Source organism: Osmia lignaria, chromosome 14 (assembly GCF_051020975.1).
Source record: "Osmia lignaria lignaria isolate PbOS001 chromosome 14, iyOsmLign1, whole genome shotgun sequence".
NCBI lineage: Eukaryota > Metazoa > Arthropoda > Insecta > Hymenoptera > Megachilidae > Osmia > Osmia lignaria.
Window position 1 is genome coordinate 11,581,631 of NC_135045.1, and position 21,503 is coordinate 11,603,133.

At 31.9% G+C, this 21,503-nt stretch overlaps 2 protein-coding genes across 4 annotated transcripts in view; one reads left to right on the plus strand and one right to left on the minus strand.

Annotated features, from left to right (window-relative positions):
* The first annotated feature begins 670 nt into the window (after positions 1-670).
* barc (RRM1_TatSF1_like and RRM2_TatSF1_like domain-containing protein barc) overlaps positions 671-21,503 on the plus strand; it is a 57,332-nt gene continuing 36,499 nt past the window's right edge. For 2 of the 3 annotated variants that reach the window (XM_076692052.1, XM_034334838.2), the window contains exons 1-3: positions 671-790; positions 1,421-1,773; positions 1,894-2,247. In XM_076692052.1, the coding sequence (XP_076548167.1) occupies positions 1,477-1,773; positions 1,894-2,247 (651 nt within the window). In that variant the 5' untranslated portion in view covers positions 671-790; positions 1,421-1,476. Of the gene's footprint in view, positions 791-1,097; positions 1,240-1,420; positions 1,774-1,893; positions 2,248-21,503 lie in introns of those variants that run through there. The other variant, XM_034334839.2, reaches the window with a different exon arrangement.
* On the minus strand, positions 3,306-14,454 carry LOC117609013 (uncharacterized). The gene is made up of 5 exons (XM_034334840.2): positions 14,089-14,454; positions 5,826-6,101; positions 5,452-5,688; positions 5,075-5,279; positions 3,306-4,941 (listed from the first exon to the last, which is right to left on the minus strand). The coding sequence occupies exons 1-5, from the start codon at positions 14,123-14,125 to the stop codon at positions 4,710-4,712; spliced, it is 987 nt and encodes a 328-aa protein (XP_034190731.1). The 5' UTR covers positions 14,126-14,454; the 3' UTR covers positions 3,306-4,709.

Sequence of the window (21,503 nt, forward strand, 5' to 3'; positions counted from 1 at the left end):
GGTGCTTAAGGTGTGAAGGGATGAAATGTTCCGCATTCATTGCACGCTCTTTTGTGGGCTTACGGATAGTGGATGACCCTTTTCAGTGATAAGGGATAGACGAAAATGGTCATTCCATTCCTTCTAGGAGATTGAAAAAGACGAAAGTTAAATTTGCAAAATTGATTCCTTCTGATTTGCTGAAGGTGAAAGTTGTAATCTTTTCAGGGGAAGGTTTCGATAGTTTCTGATCTTTTAAATATAAGTAATGAGAACGCGATTTTTCAAAAAATCAGAGCTTCAGTTAAAGTTTTATATATTAGCAAAAAAATATTGATCTATTCTGATAAATCAAAAGTATTGTATAAATCTTTACCTTTTCTGTAAAAATTCTGAAAACTAAAGTAATGATGGAAAAGAAAATTAATAAAAGAATCAAAGTAAAAATTCAATTATATATTAGTTTTTTCATAAATTAAAAATGATTAGTAATGTTACAAACAGTTTTACAAAATTCGATTTAATTAGTAAAACGATTTTATCTTATCTTTATTAAATCGTCGAAATTTGTCGTTAAATTAATTGTTTCATCGATATATCTGCTTGATGAAATAAAAGTTTAAAACTCCAAATCTAAAACAAATATTGATTAAAATATACTTTATCGACATAAGCGTGAAAGGAGGTTCTAGAAGAACGCGCAGAGTGCATCAGCATCGCTAACGTGCAAGAACGCGTGCAAATTGGTGTTGCTGTCAAGTTCAAGAAACAAGTGTTTATTTCTTTCCAAATTCTGTTTTTAAAAGGACAAGTAAGTGTTTTTCGTGTTGAAGACATTGTAGAGAATTAATAAAGTTATAAACAGTATTTATTATAATAACTGTGTATCGTATACTTGTATGCCTAACCTATATAGAAACGTTTTTGAACTTAAAACTTACGTTTTTATACGTTTTTATTTCCTTTCCATTGACAAAAATTGTAATGACATGAATCAATAAATAAAGGAAATTGCACTTTGTTTTTTAACCGAAATTTATAGAAAATAAAGTTTATGGACCAAAATATAATTTGTTATCTAGTATTCTGTACATAACCTTTATCATCCGTTGATCGAATAGTATTACGTCATTCTTGTTTTCTATACTTTTATTTTGTAAAATGCAATTTATATACGGCATTCAGTGTTGTGCAATGAAAATTTAATAATTTAACATTTATACTTTTCATTTCAATCAAGATTTATAACAGTATTAAAAGGTTAGGAAAATATTAACAGAGTCATTAGAGTATGAAAAATTATTAACCTTAATGTTGATTAATAACAAGTGGTCATTTCACTGTGCTACTTATATTAATATACTGACATGTGCCAGAAAGCTAATTGGCAACAGTTCAACTTCTCTTATTTGAATTAACACTTTGTAATTTTCTGTTGCAGGTGGTGCATAGTGTTCATTCAGATCTTTGTGAAATCAACAGATATTGACAATCAAAATGGCTGATTGTCAAGAACAAGAAAAACCTGATGATCCCATGAAGTTATATGAATTTGATGGTGAATCATATATTTATAAGGATCCTACAACTAATGTAACATATAGGTTTGATCAAGAGAAGAATGAATGGGTAGAGAAGAAAACTGAAGAAACAAAGGGCAATGATTCAAGCACTAACGAAGCTAAGCCTCAAGAAGGTGTATTTGGTTTTGAAAATGATACTCATACATACACAGATCCTAATGATGGCAGTGTATACTTTTGGGATAAGGAAAAAAATGCCTGGTTCCCAAAGGTGAGGTGTGTTTTTTTATTTGTCCTAAGTTTTTATCAAAAGATGTTTCATATGCTTAGGTGCAATTTGTAAATTTATTGTGAATAATATTTAACATACTTGCATATGATTCTGTTTCAGGTGGACGATGATTTCATGGCAAGATATCAAATGAGTTATGGATTTACTGATTCAAGTACAACAGAAACCAAACCTGTACAGCAACCTGAAACAAAAAAGGCAGAAAAGGAAAAAAGGAAAGTAGAAGCAAAAAGAAAAGCTCAAGAGCCACCAACTTGGTTTGAAGTGGACGAAGCACATAATACTGCCATTTATGTGTCTGGTCTACCATTGGATATCACTCTGCCTGAGCTCACAGAACTGTTCAGCAAATGTGGTCTAATCGCACGGGATGAGAAAGGAAAGGACAAGATCAAGTTGTACAGGGATTCAAATGGACAACCAAAGGGTGATGCTCTCTGTATCTACATAAAGGTAAGTGATTATTCATTCAGAATTTTATTGCTTCATAACTTTCATAGTTATGATTATTGTATTAAGTAAGATACAATTTTTCGACATTATGAAAATTTCCATTTTCATAACAAATGTATAAGATTAAGGTATCGTAATACATAACGCGAGTAGGTTGAAAATTAATTAATATTTTCGATGTGGAATATTAAATTCGGAGATAATTTTCTTTTTCTGCGAATTAAATAAAAAAAAGAAAGCCTATATGGTATAGTGAGGAGGATACCGTTATTATTTGTTAGAAAAGTACGTTTTATAATTATTGACATATAATTTTTATTGACGTAATGTACATTATATTAAATACAGAACAGAGATTTCGATAATCCTCATATTATCGTATTTACAAACAAAACAGTGCAAAACAAGTCGCACCAAGTTTACTCGTTACAAATATAGCTTAATTGTAAATAAAATCCGTGCCTTTTAGACAGTGTTAAACACATACGGATTAATAATTTTCAAATTCAAATATCATAATCTACTTAAATATAATTTAAGCATATCGCGTGACACGGATTATACTATGCAACTGGGCTAAGTTATAGTCTTAACATCGTAGAAGATAGAAAATTATGTCATTAGGGAAAATTAAATGGCGTTGAGTTGGTTCCTGAAGTAGAGGCGTTCGAAAGATTTCAAGATCAATTTCGTTTTTTGTTTCTTTTTTTTATGGAATGATACATTTTTTTATATGTCAATCGAAGCGTCTTTTTATTCTCTACAAAAAAGTATTAAGGCACTTAAATCGAAAATTGATTAGTTTAAAAAATATCTTTGGAAGAGACTGCTAGGCTCTCCCTGTTTCTCTCTAAGATATCTTTTGAACTAATCAATTTTGGAACCAAGTACCTTAATAATTTTTTATAGAGAATAACATGATGCAGGATTTGACGTCGACAAAAGTACAGAATTAAAAAAAATAATTTCTCATTCAAGATAGCTTTTGAATTTATTAATTTTCGACCTAGGTACTTTAATACTTTTGTGTAGAGAATAAAAAAATGCACTGATTGACGTCAAAGAAGCTCACAGTTTCGAAATTTATTTTTTTTAAACGAAATTGCATTTGTTACATTGCATAGCTTAAACCATTTGCATGGGACATCCTGTGTTTCGGAAACATTTGGCTTACAATTAAAATAGAGTCTTATTAACTTAAATCCTGCAATATTTTACCGGTAAAAAAATCCTTTAATTCTATCGTACTTATTTATACATTATCGTTAAATTAAACCGTACAAAATAAAAAGTCTTGAAATTTTTATCGATATATTGACAGTATATACTAAATAACATGTGAAACATCAAATACAGTTTTCTGATTTAAGGTAATGTTAATATAGAATCAGTACACCGTTGATTGATAATGAAATGTGCTTGAAAATTTAAATATAATTACAGCTATCAATATTCAAGCAGTTTGACTATTTGTGATACATTACGACCTACGATGATTACATTACAACATTAAATATTCAAATGTCGCGAAAATGAAACTTTAAAATTAAACATATTGTTTTATATTAAAAAAAAAAAGTGAAAGGGAAGACATTTATTTAAGAAAAATTTATTCTTTATGAATGATTTTTCATGGAATAGAAATAAATTAACTAAAGAAAAGATAAAAGAAACATTATTTTCAATGTTGTCTTTCGTTAGAAATTTCTTCTCATAAATGTCTTCGAACCACCTACATTTAGTTGCAAGTGAAAATTAGTTTCGGAAATTAAATAAACGTGAAGTTTCAATGAAATCTAAATGTAGGTACTTATAAGCAATGTATGAACATGGATATAATCATTAAATCGAGGTAACATTACGAACTAAACAAATATATTCCCAAAAATCTAATGCCTATTTAGAGAGAGGAACATGAAAGAATGTTTCGCCAATGTTAAATAAGCAAATTATTTCAGTCTGTGTTCGGTTTCGAAAGTTCAAATTTCAATTTCCGCAAAGTGGAAACGAAATGACGATTGATCCTTTAATAGATTAGTTAACATGTTGCATGCCCTGTTGGTCGCTAATGACCGATCAATATTAATAATAACGTTTAAATGAAATAAGTGGTAATATTGTAAAATTTTCAGTATTTTTGATATTACAATATTGATGTAACGTAGCCAATGCATTATAGTGCACTTAAAATGTGTTGCATTAAATGCATTTTTGTGTAAGGATCATTGCAGACCCACGGTAAAAGAAATTCATCTACTATAATAATATTATGCAACTTAATTTTTTTTATATGATATTTTGATTAGTCCGGTGATCATGGTCCATTGGCAAATTCATAGGCAAACGCAACGTATGGCGAAACGTACTTAAGATAGAAATTTCAAGTGGTTATAATCGATAACATTTAAAGCTATCAAATAAAGAGTTCAATTAAATATCCTGAACGTTGGTAGCGTATTTGCTCAAGGTTTTATCAGAACTTCTTCACTCGCCAGTTCGTTCATTTTGCCAGAGTATTGAGAGAAGGTTTTGCCTAGGTCTGTTAGGCTTTGTGGATACCGACTGTTGGCTCCGTTAGCCAAAAATGCACTGTATTCTGGTCCTTGGGGCACGACTTGTGACACTTTTGGATAATTCGCTTGAGTTCTATTCGAGTGATGCCGCAATCGGTTCTTCGGGTGTCCCATTCTCAGGCTGTAATTATAAAGTCAGTAAAAATGATATCGTTAACTAAATGCTGATAAAAATCCTCCTATTTATTATATTTTTCGAAGTTGATTTAATTTTGGTTTCGAAGGAAAACAAAAATTTGCTTAAGAAATCTTACTTGGACGGTGGCATTGAACCCAATTTAACACCGTGCACCCAATAGTTGTTCGCATTCTGTTCCACAAAATTCTTTCTCCATGATCGCTGTTTGTTCTGTTTGGTCGGCTTACGCGGTTCTTTCGAGTACTTCTTGCCCTTCTTTCGGGGCTTTAATCTTTGGTTTTGCGGCGCGAAAGGATCAGTCGTCTTTTTGCGTCTTCTAGCTACATTTTAAAGAAGACATTATATTATTTTAAAAATTATTTATAGAATTGAAATCAGGAACAGATTTGTTATTTGTTCTTTGATTAATATACCGGAATAATATTGGAATTTTTAAATTGTTCGTGTGGCTCTTAGGAATTATTATGAGAAAAAATTTAATTATTAAATTACCTATGCGGCCAGCTTCCACTTCGCATATATAATGTTTTCGTTCGACGCAACTTCGTGGACTCCATTTATATTTTAGAGCGGGATCGATCGTGATACAGTGCCAGGCGTATTGTTGTTTAGATTGTTCAGTTTGTGGTCTGCCGAAATTTCGAAAGACCACTTTTTCACCGGTTACTCCCCATTCCCACGCCATTTGTTGCCAGTTAAATATTCCACCGATCCATCTTTCTAATTCGGCTAGAAAAATAATTAACTGTGTTCTGAATAATTTTCTCCTGTTTATATTTTTATAACGATTCAAAAAAAATTATAAAAATATAGGCTTATTGAATTTAGATTTAATAATATTATTATACATTTGAAATGTTACTTACTGAACTGGTCGCTCATCAAATATTTCCTTAGCATTCTGTCCTTTCCATTTCTGTCGAGGATCGCCAGGGTGGCGTTTCTATCTTTGCAATGAAAGTATGCATCCCTCCAGGGTGCCGTGCCTCCGCTTAAATAATAGCAATATCTTTTCAATCGAAAGAATCCTATGGGACATGCGTAACGCCTTATATTCTCGTTTTGCCGGCCGATCCTACGCCGGTTCTCCACCGTATGATTAATACTGACATTGTAGGATTGTACCACCACGGCCGACATGCCTGTAAAATTGTGGAAAATATTCAAAGATTAGATTTTCAAATTTATAGTAGAATGCAATAAATTTAGGTAGATAGTTATTTGCTTAAATTACATTAGGTCCTCTAGTTTTAAATCTAAACAATCTTAGATATTGTCTCTTGAAGGTAGGCTTGAGAAAAATATTAAATTCTTTTCTATAGAATTATGTACTAAAGTTTAAAAATAATATGTTATATTTTTAATCATTTCTCGAACTTTTAACTAGGGCGGTTTTGAAACAAAATATGAATATTCTAAATTTAATAATTTCCAATGTAGCAGTATCACTTTAATATAAAAAATCTTTTAAAATATCCCTTTTCATATGTGCCATTCTATAACAATCTAGAGCAAATATTTTTAACTGTAATATAAAACTACCGTGGATACATTATTTCTGTTTTAAAAATAACTTTAATACATGAGTTTCATGTTAGAGTTTCCATGATGTACATTAAACAAATGTTTCTCGTTTATGCACTTTTTATTTCTTCATAAAATAAATGCCCGCGGCGAATGTAGGTAGAAACACACGACGGGTAACAATTTATTACATCATGCGTCTGCATACTACAATATGCAACGAGACTAAAGTAGTTCAGTGTTACGGTCGTTTTCTCGCACGCAATAATTTCTTTCATCTGGTGGCTCTCCTTTTATGGAAGCAATTGAAGGAAATCGAACAATATGTCCTCTACAGGACTTCTAGGATGTACGTCCCGAATGGATTCATTTATTTCTTATCCTTGAACGCCATTTAAGGATTATGTAATTGTGCACGTGTGTATACATCTATGTCCTTTACGGACGAACAATTGCAAATGTAGTGTTGCAAATAGTACATAAAATTGAGCATTGTTACGTGGGTTGATGCTTATAATCATTATTATTGTAACTATAGTTTCATATTCATGCAGATGTTTCTCAAGATAATTTTCTTAGAAGTATAAAGTGAAATAGAAATATTTATATAAAATATGTATTATTTTTTTTTTTTTTACTGTCTATCACTATCATTTGTACTAATTACTTTTTTATTTTTTTATTTTTTTTTAAAAAGATTTTTATCTAGTATTGTATTTCATTCTCAGGTTTCTAAACTATTTGCTTTAGAAATAATTCAATGAACTTTCACAGGAAGTACAACCTTACTTATCATAAGTTATCTTTATTGTACCTCTATATCGTAGCTAAGTAGTCCTTATTTATTCGTAGCCTACTCTGCTGTTTGAATTAATAACAGTAGGTACTATACATTACAAACCCTCGAATGGCAGAGTGGGTTGTTCGTGACCCAGGCTTATGAAACGTGTAGATACAACAGTGCTTCGAGTAAAATTACGAGCTGAAATTTTTAAAAGAAAAGCCTTTGTGCATCAGAAAAAAGAGAATCCAAAATTTAGATAATGTAAATGAAAAAAGAGTTCAAAATTAAAATTAAAATTCTCACTGATCGTTAGTCACCCATCTACGGTTTTAATTTTAATTTTAAATACATACAGTATAATAGCAGCTGGTGATAGTAATATCGTAACAGTAATAGAAGCGAGGGTAAAGATGATAATAACAGAAAGGAACGATCATATTGCTCTAAAACAGATTCATCGTGAACGTTTAAGGTTTTTGCCACGTTCGTTCTCGAGAGTTAACGCGAATTAAACTTCCGTGTAACGTGAAGTGTTCCTAACCCAGTTCAATGCGTTTGATGTTGCTGCGAAGCCTGAATGATATCATCCGAGAAAGTTACGCGATGCATCGACTGCACTGGTGTTGCATTCGTGCATGGTAATTGCCCTGCTGGAAATGTGAAGTGCCGATTACACCGTATATCTTCCTCTTTCGTCGTTTATTACCGAACTCAAGGGAATACCAACACGAGAAAATAGGTTACCAATTGATTGAGCTGTTTTCATCAATCTCACAGTAGCCTCTTCATCTGTTCAAATTTATTCAAAAATTTCCACTATAATTTGAATTTTTTAGAATTTAAAAATTCTCATAAATTGTATATCGCATTACGGCGCGTATTATTGTTCTAATTAGTAAATTAGTTAATTAATAAAGACAGGGGTGGCTAAGGGTGTCACGCCACACATTAATTATTTGGAGCAAAATTAATTTAGAGATTTTCAACTGGAATTTTAATATGAATTCTTTTTTGCTCTCATCTAAGATTCAAAATTATCATAAGGATTGAAAAGAAATAAAGATATTAGAAACACGTAACAAAGGATCAATTTATAAAAAATTATCAGGTGACATTTTTATTCATTCGTGTCTTGAATTGTACAATAATAAGTAAATAAAAACTTTATTCTGGATGATTAAAATTATAATTTGCCTTTCTACACAGATCACTTTTATCGTGGCATGTAACGTCTTACATAAATTATTTTTCCAAGTAATTTTTGATCCGAGTTATTTAAGGTTGCATTTTTCTTATTATAGAAACTTTTATCCCCGCGTTTCAAAGTATACGATGGCATCCCGTTTGAATTCACAACGAGCCGTCTTCAAAGAATTATCCACGACGAAACTACTTGCAATGTTCTTAACTTGTTCGCGTCAATAACGATTTTCCTCGCGGAACAAAGCCGATTTCCCGAGAATTGAAGTTCACAGGGGAGAACCGTGCCCGTGGAAATTTGCACTCGTTGAAAAGCGTACGATGGCTCGTTCTCTTCTATGTGAATCGTAAACGATAGCCATTACGAGCGTTAGCTTTATCTTTCCGCGTATTCATTCGCGATCGTGTCGAATGTAGACTGGTCGTTATTTTTGCGCTCATTTTCCAGACATTCAATGGGATATATCCTCTTTTCAGATGATACCATGTGCAAATTGTCTTTTAGTTCGTGGCTGATTGAGACAAACGAACGAGCCATCGATTAATTGAAGCAAAAGTCTGGCTGCTTTCAGTCATGCGTTTCGATGAAAAACCTTAACTTTAACGGGCCTGGATTTGCATTCTGTTTGCGCATAAATTGGACATTTCTACCTTAGTCACTGTTCCACGTTTTCTTCGATACTAGTTTTTCCAAATGATATTTCTCAGCTTGTTGAATATTTATCGTTAGGCTATCAGTTCTCTTTATTTACCTTATTTATGTGCATACCTTAAACGAGGAAAAATGCTTATTTTATTGGAACGTAAAGTAGATCGAATTGAAAGGATTTAGTTTGAATTATTAAATTTTCGTTCATTTTATACAGCATTGGTGAAGTTATTTTTTTAAATTCCTCTGTAAAATCGTATAAAGTAGTAGTGTTTCATTTTTGACATAATAATTGAGAGCAGAACTAATGTGATAGAACTAATTATCAGAATTTAAAGACTTGTATAGATCAGCTGTGTGATTTTGTGTTTAAAGTAATTTTCAAAATATTTCATGATAATCGCATGAAAAAACAATATGCGTTTCTTTATAAAAATTATACAATTTTTATTTATTGATTTTTAATTATCTGCTGTTTTCTTAGGAGAAGTATTCAGTATGACATTCCATTCTTTTAAGTAATCTCAAGAATTCTCAATTAAGTGAAATAATTATAAGTATAGTGTGTTCTACTGCGCTTCGCTTTATCATATTTCATACATTTTTTTTTTTACATGTTGAAGATTTATGATAATCCCACGTTGAATATGTTTATCAGCATCATATTGAGCAATAGCATATTTTTTAATTAAGGTGTGTACATTACATTTTTAGAGAATCAATCTAAATAATTTTCATTTTTATTAAAAGATGTATTTTTTAACGTTTTAAAGATTTCTAGAAATATAATTAAATTAAAAAAATATGAAATATCTCAAATTTAGAAATACTATATATTTCATTCCTTATAATAAATCTCTTTATAACATCTCTCATAATAAATTATTAAATATCTTGAATTTAGAAATATTATTAAATCACCCTTTTATTTCTATTTAAAAAATGTCGTGAGCAGAGTACCCCATTATTGAAATTGAGTTAGAACACGCAATCAATTTATAACTGGCTTAATTAATTATGGTAATTAAACATAAATCAACTACTCCAAATTCACCATCATTTCCTCTTAAAATATTACGAAAATTAATATTACCACCTGAACTCATTAGGCTTTTTTGCAAAAATTCAACAATACAACAGTGTCTGGTAGAAATGTTATCTTAATCACGCGACGGCTCGACGTAGTGCTATTCCTTATCTGCTATCAGTATTCGTGTATCAGCGAAAATTTGCGATGCAGAGTTACGTCAAGTTGTATCAACAGACTTTCAAATCTGCTGGCATATTTAAATATCGATAGATATTGACGGTGCGTGTTCCCAGATATTCGCGATTTGACAACGTGTAGTAGGTGCACGGTGAACTTTGATAATTAACTTGTATCAGTCTAGACGTTGGCGATAATTAATATTCAAATATGACAGAGATTCCTGCATTTAGGTCTGGTCAGTTGCAAGATATCTTCGTTGCGTAGGATTCACGCGTATTTATATTCAAGGTGCATTAATATAAATAATATTTGTGTCCACAGTTCTTTCTTAATATGTTTTTTTATCTGTTGGGTTCTCTTTGATGAACTTCTTGAATTTTTTCACGCTTCATTCTATGATTCAATTGTTACCCTAGTACTCTGTTTTTGAAACTCTGCATAAGTATATATGTAGGTGCACGGTTTCTTTAATGTCTACACGGATTAGCTAATTTTACTGCTGAGTTTGCCTCTTTAGTTCCTTGGAAGTTGGTACGTCAGAGAGTTCAGGTGTACGAAATTTGTTAAGCATTGTAGTCGTTCCCATGACACTATGGATTATTGGATTTTCAGTTATCGAATTCTGTAGCGGTGACACATTTTTAGAATCATTATTTGACGAGCTATGTATTATTTTATATTCTTAATAATGGCGATTGCAGATTCTATTTTTAAATCAGATTTCAATACGTCTACCCACGGTTTTTAATTGAGTTCACGAGGTTCATGCAGCATGTGCTTTAATGTTTTACATTACTATTAATAATTCATTTTCGTGCTGCATACTTTACTGTGGGCAATCAACAAGTGTTTTGCATGCATTTTTCTAGTGTGTTTTTAAAACATCAAATATATGATTTGTCACTGGAAACTGCTACTACATTAAAAAAAGAAAAAGACAATTTGGTAATTTGAGGCAATTTCTTAAAATAGCAAGTAGAAACTTCAACGTATGTTCTCATTGTGTAATCAATTAAAATAATTTTCTTTAATTTTCTGTACAAAATGATTTTGCTTTTCCAAACGTAAAAATTTCTACCTGTCCCTTTTGAAAGTGAATTCATATCATAGGTTTTTCATATATTTTTTTAATTACTCATGTAACAGTTTTCCTTGATTAATGAGGAAAATGTATAACGATAGATATGTACTTTATTCTTCATTATTAATCACTGTAGAAATTTATCTATGTTAAGGACAATGAACACTTAATGTGTTTCTTCAAATTTTAATTACAACATGATAGTCATTACTTTTTCATGTAATATTATTTGGAAACTTAATACCCATTTATATTATTTTTAATTAGAAATAATTGTATTCTAATACAAAATTATTATTTCAGATTATAAATTAAAAAATAGAAAACTACGTTTTGATATTATTCTAAGAATATTGAAATAAATTTGTTGGAAACACTTTTCTTATGCAGGATCGAGAACTAGGTAATAAACTTCGGAATTTATAAGAATAGTTTTTATCAGCAGATAATCTCAAATCTTTGTGGAGAATGATATATGTATCTTTCTGAGTATAGTGTAAAATTACATGCAAATTTTCTTGTAATACTGAGTGTTTTGAAATAATAATAGATATTTTATAACTGAGATAAGAAATTCCTGGTATCTTGAACTGTCGGTAGTAAATTACCTCAGGGATTATAGAATGATCAAGCAATTTCTTCTTATTCAAATACCGAAAAGAATGTTGATTTTATTCAACAAAACTTTCCTTTGAAATTAGAATGTTACACAGTATTGCTTCTTCGGATAATCAATGTAATATTTGCAAATCGTAGTCGAGCATTAAGCAATCTAATCTCAAGAAATTATTGACTTCATTCATTAAGTCGATCTAATTATACTTGGTGTAGGTCGTATATATGAATCTTTTAATACTATTATCGTTCGTATTTATGACTTCATTTTATGACGTTTGAAACATGTCCTGTTTTTTCAAATTTTGAAGTAATTTATTTCTAAAGAACATTAGACAGAAATATTAAGGGAACATAATTTTTATTTTAGCAGAGTTTAAAGCAATTTCGAATGAGATGCTTGTTAACTTAATTATTTTTACTGGATAATTTTGATGGTGAAAATTATTATTGGTTACGCTATTTTTGTGACACATTTGTGATCCCATTTAATACCGTTGTATTTGGTCTCCGTACAGATTCGTGTACCCTCTAACAAAAATAGATGGCCGATCTATTCACTTTGGACTTCTGGGTATCCAATAGTTATGTAGCCTTATTTTTTACTAATCCTATGTGAGATTACATAATAATAAACGTTTCGATTCTAATTCATTAATAATTTATCGTTTTGATTCAATAAAGAAGTTGCATATATTTCTTTAACTTTATAAAAATAAATTTTCGTTCGTTTTATATTCGAACAGAAACAAATTATTGTTGGAGAGTAATTTATTTATCGAACAGAAGAATAATCCTTAAAGAAAGATTTATTTTCCGCGAAATGCGATCCAATAAATATGGAAATTTTCTTGCGGGGCAATAAAAATTAAATTATCTCCTTGAAGATAATTGCAAAACTTACGTAACAATATTTATTAATGTTATATTTATTCCAGTAAAATTTACCATTAGTGTTTTTCCTTTATTTATACAGGCGAGACTAACGGTTGCTTCAATTTTACATGCATAAATTAATCGATGATATGTAAATTGTTTGACTTTCGGCTACCTGGTTAAATATCGGTCAAATACGATATCGATTATATCGGTCAAATACTATATCGATTACATCGGTCAAATACGATATCGATTATATCATCGTCTCCTTTTCGTTATCTCAAGAGTTCTGAACAATTCGTGTCTGAAGACACGAATCTAAAGTTGCCTTATCAACACGCCTGGTTTCTCCTACGAGAGTGATTAGCCACGATTACTTCTACTGTACTAATTACCGGTGCGTGCAACTACCGATAAATATATTACTTTGCTTTCAATTATTGTTTAAACGATATTGTTTTATTATAAATTTTATTTCTGTGCAGATAATAGAAAAATATAGTGTAAAAAAAAAATTCAAAATAGAAAAATAAATAAATAAATAAAGGCAAGGCAAATAAAAAAAAGTTTATCATTTAAATCTGTCAGTTTGACACATTTGATCATTCTAATGTTAATTCTACTTTTATAGTGATAGAAAAGTATGATAAATTGAAAATAAAATAAATCAGTAAAATTCATCGAGAGAATTAATTCTCATTTTTAACACCAACATAATTTCTCAAGGAAGAGAGTAAACGAACATTTTTCGCTACTTTCTGTTGACACTAGCAATCATTTATAATTATCAAATTCACTTGGAGCAGTTTATTTTATATTTTACTTCCGAAAGGATGGAACTTGCCAATCTGATAATTAGCTACCTTTCTCGTGGCGGTTGTTTTCAAAGCTGCTATCAAAAGATTTCATTTCAGAGCACTCTCACAAACGACACGTTGTAAATGCACCTACGCGAAATTAATTTCCAGGATGGAAAAAGAAGTTTTTTTTTTTTTTTTTTTCATTTCGCTCTTCACTCACGAAATTCGACTTGTCAACGCCAGAGAATCTCGATCCGAGTGGATCAAACCGAAAGTAATGAAACTCTGACAAGAATCAAGGTTAACAAAAAGAAAAAATGGTTTATGAAATCCACCTTCCATCATTCACATTCGATCTGCCCGATTTCGATGATAGTTTCGAATTACCTGCGGCACAGAGAATCAGGAACAAACACCCCCGCATGATTTCCACCTGTTCAGTCGATGATTTACTCGCCGCAGTGGTCGGTGCACAGATAAAAACGAGGGTACAGAATCGTCCTCATCCTCGTTCACCAGTTACACTTTGATCCATGTATCGATAGATTTCCTTTTTTTTATATTCGATCAATTGAGTTAATTCACAGATTAACTCGGATCTTAGAACAGATATCTTTCGATCACTCTTTAACGATGTTCTCTCGTATGTTCGCGATCTGTCGGCCTCGTTACGCACGATTGCAAGCGGACGAACGCGGGTAGAAACTTCCACGGTGGAGGCTCGCGAGCGACTGAAACCGCCGCTTCCATTCCGCTCCTCGTCAAGGTACGAGCGGAGCTTTCGATCCGGACCCGTGCTTCCCCCGTGTGCCGCATACTTTCTCGATCTGCTGGCATTTTTCAGGGTCCTCTCCTGGTCAGATGCGCCCTGCCTTCGTTTCGTTTTTTGTTTGTCAAACGTCCGACCCGGTGTTCCCGACACTCGAAGCCCAAAGAATTTTTTTCGTGAATTCGCTCAGTCGTCTGAAAATTGAAACGTTTCATCCCGAAATTCTCGCGGAGATCATGGAGTGTATGGATCACTTTGAGAGACAGTGACATTTGATGCGATCCTTTTGTGAATGCTCTCTGATTGTCCTCCATTTCAGATTGTTGAAGTACTTGCTCTCTCTCTCTCTCTCTCTCTTTTTTAATACAGTTATATGAATCAATCTACTTTTTGGCTTAGAATGTTCTGATACATTTTGTATTCCTTTCTTATATTTAGAAGAAAAGTATTTCATGATTGGGGCTAATGGAAATTAGATGGCGCGTTAATTGGCTCAGTGGAAAATTTGAAATTTCAATTATTAATGATATCGATAATTAATTTTCAAATTTAATACTTTTGCAGTTTGTAGGATTTATGACTCCTATAATTTTATTATTAATAAGAATTTAATTTCTTATCTCGTTTTTGATTTCTTTGGTTTTATTTATCAAAGCACATAGGTATTTCAATAATCTCTCCTCGATAAATTTGGATTTAGAGGATTAGAAAAGTTTAATAAAAGTTGGTTGCAATAAATCCAACAAGCAAAAGTGTTCAGGAACATGTGTAATGAATTGTATTTTAAAAGTTTCAGTCGAGAAACAGTTAAAACCACGATACGAAAATTATTTATGATTTCAACTGACGTTTTTCGGTCTCACAAAAATACCCCTGTCCGGAAGAAATATTATTTCCATTAGAAAACGTTCCTATGTAGTTCTATCAGAAAAGTTAATGGAATATCGTTGTATGATGTATTTACATCGATACAATAGCGAGGACATCATTATTGCCTCATGATTTAACATCAGGTATAGGAAAATAATCAATGTTACGCGAATTGTATAAAATTTATTTCCCATAATAATAATTTAATGGAAATTTGTTTTCTTAACACTTTGATGAGTACTAAATTTATGAACTAATACATTTTATAATTTTAGATTTTGTTTTTTAATATTGAAAGGAACATTGCTGCAAGAATTATGTTTAATAGCTTTAATAGTGTATGTCACAAAATTCCACATTTGCAATATGATAAATATAAAATATAAAATTTGAATAAATACGTGAGACAGCAAATAGAATTTAATTTGCTTAGCAAATGTAAATAACCTAAAGAGTGTTAACTTAACTCTTTGAAGACGAATTTTTAATATTCATGTTTTTCTTGACTTTTATACATTTTCAGAAGTATAATCGGAGGGCTGACTAGGTTTTTCTAAAATTAAAGAATTAGAAAATTAAGAAATTCTAAAATTGTAATATCCTAAGGAGGTTTTAAAGGGTTAAAAAGTTACAAATTTCACTTTGCTCAAAGTTCAGTGACTAATAGAAGTGTAAAGTTCCAGTTAAATAGGCACAGCATTACGATCAATGAAAAAGGCAGAACTATGTTTATCCTATTTTATTGGCACAGTATTAACGATTTGTTACTGTTTTCACGCTGAATATTTTTCTCTTCATCTTCTTTAAAAAAGATGGCATGGATTATTTTGATCCTTCTATCGTATGAGGATGAACAGTTCTACCGTTCTATTTTCAATCTTCTCGCGATAGTCTATTTTCATAAAGAATATTCATTTCGTTTCGTTTCTGCTTCTCCGTATAATAGGGTAGATGATATTGATTCTCCAGTTGGTTATGAACTAATAAACTTCCAATTTTTATGCGAGAATACTCATTTCATTTTTGTTTTCTACCTTCATTTTTTCTCAAATTAATATAACGATAAATAGTTTTGTTTGTTTAAATTATAGCGGAAATAAAACACATATGAGAGTATGAATGAATCTTGTTTTGAATGCTATTATTAAAAGTTTTAATTACAGAAAATCACAATGTATGTATATTAATTAAACAAGTTGAGGTACCGGTCATTCACGGCCACCGTAACAGTAAATGCGTTAAAATTTGATATTTATACGTTTATATTATTGGCTAAAAAAGTACAGAACCATCGTTTGAATAAACGAGGAGTATTGCAAGGAATTGTTTGCATCTAAAATTGCAGCCGTTCTTTGCAGCTACATTTCTGTACCAACGAACAATTTCTTCTATTATTTCTTTCGGTTTAATCATACAGAAGGTACATCCCCTTTCTATTGCGTGATACATCGTACGCGTACAAGTACTTTTCTCGGATCGTTAATATTCCCATGCAGTTAGTAAGCAAACATTACCGTTTGGTAACAGTCGACAGTTTCCATGTTTCCGACTCGTTTCTTCTTAACAACTTTTTTCGAGTTCACCTGGATTTCACATGCGAAATGTATTCCTGGAGATTTGTCACGCGTCCCCTGCTGAACAGTGAGTTTTCTTTTCTGGAATACGAGTACCACTAATTAGCGTATCGTTCCCGTTGAACAGCTTGCAGTTTTTCGAAGCGTGTTTAAAAAACCGAGTCATTTTCGAAGTAAAATAATCCTCTACGTTTATAAATGTAAAAAATACATTGAGATAGAAGATAATTGTCTGCGATTTTTTATTCCATTGAAAGATTCCTTTCCTAGGTTGTTCATTTCTGCATTTAAAAGCTTGCTTATTGCAGAGAAAGTAATAGGAAGGGAACTTATTTCTCAATATTTTTTATTCTAATAGAAATTAATATCTACATTTGACGAGTTTTTAAGAAAAAAAAGAAGAATTTAGTTACTGTAAAATTTTTTGAAAGAGATAATACGTCTTCTTCATTTACAAATGTAGCAGGTCATTAATCAAAGGAATCATTTTATACGACAAGAACTTCAATTTGCCATGTTATACATTAGTAGTAATTAAAATATCGTTAAAATATGATGAAAGTTGTCAGCGACGGAGATTTATGTAACGATAAACAGGTGATCGGATGATTCAGAAAAACGAATTTGAAACGATGATAAATAAGCATTTCTCCGATGATAGAAAGCGTAATAGTGATTTCATTCGTTCTCAGTGATCGTGGGTAGGTTGAACGTTGCGTCACTGAGATCATAATTGAATACGAAAGAAGTTCAAATGGCTTGGTTTGGCATTTACCATCAGTCAAGGATGCGTGAATTTGAAATTGTAATCGTGATCGTTGGATAGCCTCAGTGATACCTGACTTCATTCGGGCTATCGTAAATAAATGATGACCGTGTAAGTTTCATGATCACCATTTATGTAAGTGAATTATAGCGATACGCTGGTTGCATAATTTTCGATGGATCAAGAATTTCTGGATTTTAACGATTCCAGAGCATTTTAATTACTGTGCCGACCGAAGAGCTTGTGAACGTTAAACATCTTACGGGTTCAACGAAACATTTCCGCGTTATGGTTCTTGGAAATTCTCTGGGCTTTTTAAATTTGATATTCAAGCAAAAGATGGGAATGTGTACTTTTTAAATTTATTTATTGTTACATCTTCCGTTGGAAGGATATGTATTTCTATTTGTACAAATTGTTCTTATATCATCATGATGATTGTTTGAAGATTTAATTATTATGCAATTTTCTTCTTTATGTAATATAATCAGTTGAATTATCATATTACATTTTTGGAAAAATAAAAAGGATATTTTTAGAGGGGACCTAGGAGCTTGGAATTTTCCGTACATGTTTCTTCAGGTTTTAAGAAAGCACAGTGAAATTTTTAAATTGAATTAATTTAATTAAAATAGGGTTGAATTTGAGTGGTGCTCTCACCTAGAATAACCGAAAGTATCAATGCATCATTGGAAACTGAATAAACTAAAAATAAATATAGCGGTGAAATTTAATTGCCGGAATCACGCGTTAAGTTCAATCAATTTACTTAAGGAAACGGTTATATAAAGCAGATGCAAATAATATTAGCCTTGCTTGATTTAATTGCACACTGAACAAAGTGTAATCATGTAGATACTAATCCTTATCAATGTTCTTTTAAGAAAAATATCATGATTGATGAATATTTAATGATCGCCGTGTGCTATCAAGATGTACCAAAGTTCATGACAAATTCTTTAATTCAACCTCGAAAAACATGATTAATTTGATAGACAATACAGGTTTTCATATTACCTGCTGCGAACCGTAAATCTTCGAATCAGCCTCTCAGCTGTTTAAACGAATACTTATGAAATTTTGGTACGTTGACATAATTGGACTTCTTTACCATTAAAGGGGTATAAAAAAATTCATGAAATTTGAATTATAAACTCGATTTATTTTACAGCTTACACGTAGTCAGGTATTTTTCATTCTTAGACACGTGCGAACAGCTATTTTCATTCTTCTTTTTCGTTATCATGCTAAACATTCATTCGCGAATCGGTTAGGTGCATTTGCAACATTCTCTCGTTATATTCTTCTATAAATATGGCGGCTATCGTTTCTTGCCACGGATACGCGGTGAATTCGCAATTTTCGTGTAAGAAATTGTGTAGAATGCAGACTTTCCGGTAAGCCCATTTTCGTGCCTCGAGGCTGCTAACAGCTGAGCAAATATCATTACCTTATCGTTATTACCTCGTCCTTGAACTCACTAGGTGTACGATGGTATTCACGAGTTTTTGCATGAGTAAGAATGTCTCAAAAATAGGTACGAGAGATACGAGCCTCTGGTATTTTGTATTCTTTTCATTTTAAAATTCCAATTTTCTTGATATTCTGAAAGTAATTCAGAAACAGAATAATATAATTTTTAATTATTAAATATTATACAATTTTTTATTGATCTCTTCAAGAGAAAATTAAATTTTGGTAAAAGAAAAAAGAAGATTTAAAGGTTTAAGCTAATTAAAACAAAGCTCATTTTAAATTTATTTAATAAATTTTTTAAATACCGAGCAGTGCTCGTGTTCAAAATACAGATTGCATTTCCGTCGTTCAAGGTATTTCAGCTTGCGGAATACATACATATACCTCTGAATGTTCTCAAGATTCTTGAAGCGTGCCTCTCGCAGTTGTCGTTAATCATCGTTTGCATTCTGGCGAAATACTTGTTCGCGCCGTTTTTCATTTCTAACTCGGGAAGGAATGCAGGAAAACAAAGGGCTTTTCCGAGTTAATTTGTATTTACCGTCACGTAGACGGTTTCTATTTTTTTATTATGCACGCACCATTGCCACGGTACGTTGAGAGATCTCGACCGATCCTATCTTAATTAATCCTTTTCGTTTTGCTTCATTCTCGTTCGATGCTTAGCGAGCTTTCATCCGTACTGAAAACGTGTCCGACGATTCGTTTCTCGTTTTGCACGACTGTAGTTTGCGCCTTAACGTACTGTAATTTTCTCTTAATTGCACGAATTACGAATATCGAACAGGGTCCTCCGCTTTTTCTTTGCCCGTCTGATCCCAGTGATTTATTAACTCGTCTCGGTTGCGGGATAACAGCTTCCTTGTAAGCCAGCTACGTTTTTTCGCTTCTTTAAACTCGTATTGCCTGGTGCATTTCGTGATTTGTTTCGCTTTATAATAAATCTAGATTATACTCATCGTTGTATTATTTATTTCGAGTCCTAAAGAATCAAGAGAATTCTAAATAAATGCGGTTGAAACTTAATAAAAAGGGTTGAATATTTCTTCAACATTTGAAAATATTGATATTCTTATTTGTCGAAATAATTAAATATTGAGATTGATTTCTTTCAAATTATATCAATTAATTTAATTTGCTACATTTCATGAATTACCTTGCAAAGTATTTAATTTACAAGCACAATAGACGTTCAATGTACAATATTCCTAGTAAATCTTAGTCTCCAAAGATACTTAGAAATCTGATGCTTAATTCATAATAAAGTGTATCATATTTCTTAATCAACCGATATCAGCTTTCAAAGTCCCTCGCATAAAGCTGTGCTCCATCTTCGTCCAGTCTCTGCAGAGAATGTTTCAGAAGCAATTTGCAGACAGAATCATCTTACGAATAGGCGAAAGCTCCGATATTAGACAATGTCTAGATAAAATCCGGTGATGAACAATCTCTTTTGAAGAGGTCGAACCATGGAGTTCGATGAATTTCCACGGTGACTTCGTTAGCGATGGAATTGTCTCTAGGGTACGTAGTTCCTCGAACACGTTCAAGCCGGTGGAGTAACGGACCTGGACGAGGTTCCGGATTCTGGCGATATCTTTCGAACATCGAACAGATGCGACTGTCAGATAAACGCTCGTCCAATTGGCAGCTGGCCATTTCGCGAATGTCCCGTGACGGTATTTTCAAAGTGGGTTTACACCTAAGTTTAGTTTACCGCGATTGGGAAAGTCGGTGCTCCAAATGACCCGTCTCGATGGAAACGAAACCTTTGAACGTGGATATACAGGGTGGTCTACGAATCCGTCAACGTAATCCTTTTTCTCTTTCAATCGTTTCTGATGGTTCGGTGAAAGAATGCGTGCAGTAACAATTCACTAGTTTCCCCAGGAGTGAATAATTGCTGCGATAAAGAAAATCGTTTCGTGTAGTGGCGTTTTAAATGACCAGTTTCCATAGAAATAAATCTCTTAGCTACGGACATGCAGAATGGTTGCCAACTTTTTTTGTATTTTTAAAGTTATTTTTGATATTTTCGCAAAAAGATGTATAGCTGGTATAAAAATTCACTGATTTAAAATTTGTTGTGAATGTAACGTTGTTATAACATTTTTATTTTTATTCTTTTATACACAGTGAAAAATCATTTTTCTGTTACAAGTTGTGTTGTATTGAAATATTTCAAACAACAGCACTACATTTTTATCGAAAACTTTGGATGCGGAATTCTGTTGGAACGCACGTAACCCATTTTACCGATCAAAATTCATGCAAAATTTTCGTCAGTTTTTCAAACAAGCTATTATCACTCGCAAACAACGAAGCATAATTTAATAAATATCTACCT

Excerpts from the sequence above, each read along its gene's own strand:
- LOC117609013 (XM_034334840.2), bottom strand. The coding sequence starts at position 14,125 with ATGCGGGGGTGTTTGTTCCTGATTCTCTGTGCCGCAG. Across the intron at positions 5,689-5,825 it reads TTTGATGAGCGACCAGTTCA|CCGAATTAGAAAGATGGATC; the intron begins GTAAGTAACATT and ends TTATTTTTCTAG. Across the intron at positions 5,280-5,451 it reads AGTGGAAGCTGGCCGCATAG|CTAGAAGACGCAAAAAGACG; the intron begins GTAATTTAATAA and ends TTTAAAATGTAG.